The sequence below is a fragment of the Salmo trutta genome, chromosome 29 (assembly GCF_901001165.1).
Source record: "Salmo trutta chromosome 29, fSalTru1.1, whole genome shotgun sequence".
Classification (NCBI taxonomy): domain Eukaryota; kingdom Metazoa; phylum Chordata; class Actinopteri; order Salmoniformes; family Salmonidae; genus Salmo; species Salmo trutta.
In genome coordinates, this window is record NC_042985.1 from 3,776,906 (window position 1) to 3,783,967 (window position 7,062).

The 7,062-nt window shown below is 42.0% G+C and overlaps 1 protein-coding gene across 2 annotated transcripts; it reads right to left on the minus strand.

Annotated features, from left to right (window-relative positions):
* Positions 1-388: 388 nt before the first annotated feature.
* Positions 389-3,803, minus strand: LOC115166791 (GDP-fucose transporter 1). Of its 2 annotated transcripts, XM_029720595.1 has the most exons (3): positions 3,663-3,803; positions 2,673-3,181; positions 389-2,383 (listed from the first exon to the last, which is right to left on the minus strand). In XM_029720595.1, the coding sequence occupies exons 2-3, from the start codon at positions 3,148-3,150 to the stop codon at positions 1,812-1,814; spliced, it is 1,050 nt and encodes a 349-aa protein (XP_029576455.1). In that variant the 5' UTR covers positions 3,151-3,181; positions 3,663-3,803; the 3' UTR covers positions 389-1,811. The 2 variants fall into 2 exon arrangements, with proteins under 2 accessions (XP_029576455.1, XP_029576454.1); XM_029720594.1 differs by lacking the exon at positions 3,663-3,803 and having other exon boundaries at positions 2,673-3,629.
* Positions 3,804-7,062: the final 3,259 nt, after the last annotated feature.

Consider the following 7,062-nt stretch of genomic DNA (forward strand, 5'->3'; position numbering starts at 1 on the left):
GTGAGAAAGCAACTTCAGCCAGATGGTACTTGGACACTACTAGTGTGAGGGACTAACGCTGTTTAGGTAACTAACTACAGCCAGATGGTACCCTCTGACCAGAACAGTATGAGGGACTGACAGAGGTATTCATTCCTTTATACTGGTGCCATCTAGTGTTAGCTTTGTGTTTAGTGGCTTCTAGACCAAGTCTTCACTGACCGTTTCCAATGGGTTTAACTGCATAGGTCTGACACCATTAACTACCTCAGCTCTTCTCGGTTGACCAAACCCCTAGAAGAGGGGATTTCTGCTCAGGCATAAGCAAGTGAAGTATTGTTCTGTGTAAAAAAATAACATTTATGCTTGATCATGAATACAGATAAAATAAATTTACAAGTAACACATTATGATTAACAGAATGTTCATTTATTTTTCTAAAGTACACATATAAAAGTCACAGTCACTGAATAACTTTATATTTTCTAAAATAAATCTGTATATTTTCTTAAAAACACAATCTGGAAAAAATCCATCTATGTAGGCTAACCAGTTTTGGAAATCCCATGTATGGTATCGGTATCTTCCAACGCACTACAAACCCTGAGCAAAAAAATATATAAAAAAAACAGACTTTGTATCAAATGGACGCAGAAGCAAAACCTGAAATCTGAGAGACCCACATTTTAGGATCTCTCAGATCACCAGCCTTGAGTCTTTCTGTGTACATTCATTTTCTAGTGTCCCATTCCCTTATTCTCATTGGTCTGAAATGATGACACTACAGAAGAGGACAAGCAGAGAGGACTTTAGGAAAGGAGGCTGTTTTAGAGTGCAGGGTCTCAACCCAGCACTGAGACAGGAAGGAGTTATGACATAATAATAATGCTCCTGCAGGCCACTTGGCCGGTTACCCAACAGTCTTCCTTCAGGATTGATGTTTCTGGACACAGACAATACATCAACACATACATGATCTTTAACATTCCTTCTATAATCCGTTTCTTTGAAGACAAAACACACACACTGAAACAGTCATAGAAAATCTCCATCTCAGGGCATAAACAGTTCAGATTACATCCTTTGTCGTCAATTATTCAAAATGCAGTGCCCCTACTGAAGCGAGAGAGAACCGACCATCGCTTTGACAGTTTTCACTTTTTATCACCCACAGTGTCACTGCTTCAAAGATATAACGTAAAGCTGTCCATCAAACCAGCACTGGCTTAATCACTTATTAACTAAGGTGAGCTATTGCAGCCTTACAGTCAGTCTCCACATGCAAACTGTATACCCAACATAAAGAGCCCCACTTGTCATAAAAAAAACTGTCTTTCGCCGTCTCATATTGCAGTTTTGCATCACATTCCTGATGCCGCATACAGGAAAGTCACTTTATTTAGATACCATCCTACAGACATGGCATGTGAATAATTAACAAAATAGGTTTTCTGCTGTTCTGAAAGCAGAGACAGTAATGATTTAGGTTATAATTCATGACCCCCCATACACACTGAGTAATCTAAATAAAGAAATAAAATAATTGGACAAGGTAACCTAAGGAAATGATAAAACAATAAGGGTCCACTGAGTAACAAAACAACCCCGTCCCCTTCCTACACCTGTTTGTGTTACTATAGTAATGTTCATTTAGATTGACAGCACACGGCCCAACTGTTCCAACATAACATCACTATAGAAACAACTCCGTGGTTAGGCCTTAGTGTTTACATTGTCTTATGTCACCAGCGGGTCACCACCATGGCAGAAGGTCATCCTAATCCCGCTCTACCCCCGGGTCACCACCACGACGGAAGGTCATCCTAGTCCCACTATACCCCGGCATCACTCTTCTCCCCTAGCAGTTTCTCTTTGGACTCATCCTGGGGAATATGGACCTTCTTCATCTCCATGCCTTTGACCCAGGTGTAGGCAGAAGACCCACCAAGGACCATCAGGTTACTAGTCCACCACAGGAAACTTTTACTGGACTGGTTATAGACCACAGCGATGACGGTCTGAGCGCAGGCCTTGGCCGTCCCCGACACGTTGTGCGTCAGCGGACTCGTGAACTTGATTTGGAGGCCCGTCACATAGCCGATGGCGAAACCGAACACGCCGCCCAGCGTCATCATGCCCCAGAACGTGGGGTCACCCAGGCGGCTGAAATGGACGAGGTGGCCGACCTCGCCGAAGACGAGGATGAGTGGGAGGAAGAGGATGCAGGCGTTGATGTTGTTGTAGAAGGAGAGCTTCCAGATGTTTCCATCTACCGCCGGCATGACCCGCTTGGTGAAGATGGCGTTGAGGGAGACGCAGGCGCTGGCCAGCACACCGAAAAACACACCCGTCCACGACAAGGAGCCCGCCACACCTTCCTGGTCCACGCCCAACCAGAATCCACCTGATGGGAGGGACAAACAAAGAAAGAAGCATTAACATGGTCCTTTAGCAGCAATTTGCAGTTTACCTTATGTTCAATATATGGACAATACAGGTGTGGCCCATGTAGGAATTAATTAACCTGTGGTGCAATTTTATAGAAGCGTGAGGTTACTTATTATAGGTTACCTGGAAGGAAGGACGTCGTCTAACCAGCCTGGCTTGGGTATATGCCTTAGACATGAGAACTTTCTACAAGGTCAAAGTACTTGCATTAGGCCAGATATAGGTTAGTTATTATTACCACCTACCTAGAATAATTCCACAACACAGGATGGCGTAGAAGGACGTGGTCTGCTTGAGGATCACGTAGGAGAGTAGAACGTTGAAGACCGTGCTGAGTGACCTGCCGACAGTGTAGAATGCCACCCCTACATGCTTCAGGCACAGGTTGTTGAAGGTTATCATTCCAATGAACACGATGGACAGGGGTAGAACATCCCGGCATACCTTTAGGTCGAACTTGACGGAGGGGAAGTCGATGACACCCGGACATAAGTGGGACAGCAAGTGCATGCCATAGCACAGTCCGACAGTCACAAGGCACTGGTAAAATGTCACAAATAGCGGCGCGTCCAAATCTTTACTGTCTAGCAAGTAGTTATTTAAGAACACCATGGTTATTGAAATGAACCAATAAAGTGCCACCACACCACCTATTTTGATGGCTTTAAGTAGAAACGTCTCGCCTTTTCCTTCATCCATGGAGTCCGAGCCTGCTAGAGCCATTCTCAAGATGTTCGAGCGTTTCAACTGCACCCTGTTCATGATTGAAATCATGGAGGAAAGATATAGAATAGGTTAAGGTAAGATAATTACAACACTCTGCTACAAAGTAACAGTATACCTATTACCTTCGACCTATCGGATACAAACACTGAGCGCCGTCCTCTGATTACGTGACAACTTCCTGGACAATATGAGTTTTTTTAAAGAGACAGTGCGACATTAATCCTGTAAGAAGAACCAGTTCAACTTGAAGCCCGAACGCAATATGCACATGTGAGTTCAGTCAGACAGACTGTAGCCTAATACTGACTGAACAATACGATCAGAATTACCGGATATGTTTATGCTATATGACAGACTGAACAATACGATCAGAATTACCAGATATGTTTATGCTATATGACACTCCTCATTCCCAGACACATTCAGACACCTTTTAAATAATGATGAGTTACTGCTTTATCTATATTTGTCTCCACAATATTACGATTCCCATCTTAATAATGCCTTACCTTAGTTGCCGTCAATATCTTTCAAATGTTCACTCACGAGCTGGAGAGAGACGTGACTTTTGCTACTATCGCATTGCACAGTAAACGAGGAAGTAAACGAATCATACAGTATTTAGTTTACTCCTCCCACAGGTCCGGGTTGAAACATCATTTTCTTGCTTTTCCTGATTTGCCACCTGTCTGACAGAGACACCTGTGCCACTGTCTATCTATACCACAGCCTAGTCCAGGTATGGGTACCTCACTCACCCAATTCTCTCTCTCTGTCATTCATGCCTCGCCCTATGGTCGTTCACTTCATCAACACACATAAGCCCAGTAGACTATTGTTACGGGAATTCCAGGTTAACAGATAAAGTCGGTCTAATGCAACAATTCAGGGAGACGCCTCCAGAACAGAATCAGAGAAAATGTCTATGCCTCTTCACAATAGTACCGAATGTTCTGTAAACACCGGTCCGAGAGGCTTGTAAGGAGCTTGGAAGTCACATCACCTGCTACGGAATAACACAGTGTCACAGACTCACGGATACATTATCAATGTGTCCTCGAATCCAGTCTGATATCAAACTTGAACCATAACATTCAACACTGGGAGACGTGATGAGGGCAGTTAATCAGGTCAACGGTAGAACGTCAGTAATGAGTTACAACAGATAATTATAGACTAACAAGTGACATCTACTTCATTACTAAATAGGGTATCAACCCAAATCCACAGTAAATCAAATTCAGGAAAATAATTTATCAAACGATTTGCCATTACAGCTATAGAAATGTTGGTGTTGGTGCTTGCTTGACGAAAACGCTAAAACCACAATATTTCCTGATTTAAAGTAGCATAATGAAGTATTACCCGTGTCTCACCTAATTATAACACAATGGGGTGTAGCCCCAACCCTCTGTCAGGAGATCCAAACCTCTAAGAGGTTGAATCAAATCAAATGTTATCGGTCACATACACATGGTTAGCACATGTTAATGCGAGTGTAGCGAAATGCTTGTGCTTCTAGTTCCGACAGTGCAGCAATATTTAACATGTAATCTAACAATTCCACAACGACTAACTAGGTGTTGGGTTACGAAAGTCCTTGCACTACCCCCTTCCTTCGGGAGAGCGTGCGTGTCTGCTCGCTTATCTATACCAAGTCTCTCACGTATCTCCGATCAACGCGTGGGCGCCATCCCACTTCTGAGACCGATGTAGCGAATTCAGGGGTAGTCCCAACAGAGACACAAACCAGGGTACTACTGCGACTGTCAACTCAACACCTTAGCCACTATGCCAAGAGATCTGAACATCTTGATGAGGTCGCTAGGTGTTGCTTTATGTACAGTACAGTATCACATAAATTATTATATGACCATTAATTAGCTTGTGAAATGTAATTATTGCTATCTGGCGAAGAGGTCCATTATCAGATGAACTAGTGGAGACCATGTGTATGTATCTGCGTGTAGTTTGAAGGAAGTCGCTAACTAAACTAACATATGGTGAGATGCTGGAGGAAGCTGTCAATCGGTCAGTCGCAGAGTAATATGAGAAGAATACCATTTCTGATATATCTTTTTTGATGTTCTAAACGAAGTGTTTTGATAACTTTTAAATGTAGTAACAGGTCCGTGTAGAATGAACAACTCTTTACATAATACCATAGAAGCAGTGTTCTGCTAATATAACAATGTGTGCCTTTCATCTTTTATTGTCATTCCCAGCTGATACAGATACTGTGTCTATCAGCATTTTGTTTGGTGGTAATGGGGCTACCTTGGTAAACATGACAGAGTGGTCATACCTTCCTGTGTGGTGTCCCGTATACAACAGGAAGTACCTGGTCCTGGTGCAGAATACAGTGTTTCCCCCTCCCCATATTGACTGATACCATTACATTTAATACTAAAAAATACAATACAAGATTTTACATCAGTATCAAGCCCGTCTGTCAGTCTGGACTTCATCAGATCATCATGCAAGTCTCCATGTCCTGACTCCATACATGTTTCTGTGAACACATACACACATAGCCACTGTTCTATCACCAATGGCAGTTAGGATAGGTGATATCTGACACAGAGACAGACACTATGTTGAAGTTTGAACAGGTCAGATGAAACCTTCCCAATTGTGGACTCCCCATCAAATGACAAAGGCAAACAGTCTGACAAAAGCATCTCCAGTCCTGTAGAAACAGGCAGAGTTTATAACATTGTGGATGTGTTGAGTGTCAGGTCTCCTATCTAATTCTGTTCTCCCCATCAACAAATCATTTGTCTAACTCTTCCCACATGTGAACACACCCACATCAAACCACATCCCGAAACCAACTCACATTTGAATTCAGTCATAGCATTTCTTAATGAACCAAATCTAAAACTAGGCCAAATCAGGAAGTGCAGTTGCTCTTTATGTAGTGTCTGTGGGGTAGCGCTATGTGCTTCTACACAATGGTAAACACTGTCAGTTCAATACAGAAACTTCAGCCATAATGTGGCTTCATCCCTCTCCATCAGCCCCTCAGACAGTATGCAATATTCCTTTATGACCAGTAGATGGGGATATAGTTATGAGCTAGTTTACAAAGTTGTTGTAGGATGACTGAAGCAATGGTTACATTTTGAATACATAGCAGGGCAAGAAAATTGTCCCATTGACACACTTATCAAGAGAACATCCCTGGTCATCTCTACTGCCTCTGATCTGGCGGACTCACTAAACACAAATGCTTTGTTTGTAAACTATGTCTGAGTGTTGGAGTGTTCCCCTGGCTATCCGTAAATAAAAAAAAGAAAATCTTGCAATCTGGTTTGCTTATTATAAGGAATTTGAAATTATTTATACTTATACTTTTGATACTTAAGAATATTTTAGGAATTACATTTACTTTTGATACTTAAGTATATTTAAAACCAAATATATTTAGACTTTTACTCAAGTAGTATTTTGCTGGGTGACTTTCACTTTTACTTGAGTCATTTTCTATTAAGGTATCTTTACTTTTACTCAAGTATGACGATTGGGTAGTTTTTCCACCACTGTCTTGAACCATAGTTACCAACTCATCCACTCTATCCCCTACTCCAGCACCATGGACAACACACCACCACTTAATAATGAGGGGTGAAAGTCCCACTTGTGTTTTATTATGACCTGGAATGACATGGCAAGTCATAATGACGATGTCATAATCAAGTTCAAGATAAAATCAAATCAAATCAAATACACATTACATTTACATTTAAGTCATTTAGCAGACGCTCTTATCCAGAGCTTATTGCGGGTGTAGAGAAATGCTTGTAAATGTGAGGAAGCTTGGGATGTAGTCGTTAGTCCAAATCCCTCGCTCATACAGCAGCTGAAATTCAGTTCAGTAAACCCTTCTACAGTAATCACACCCTGTTG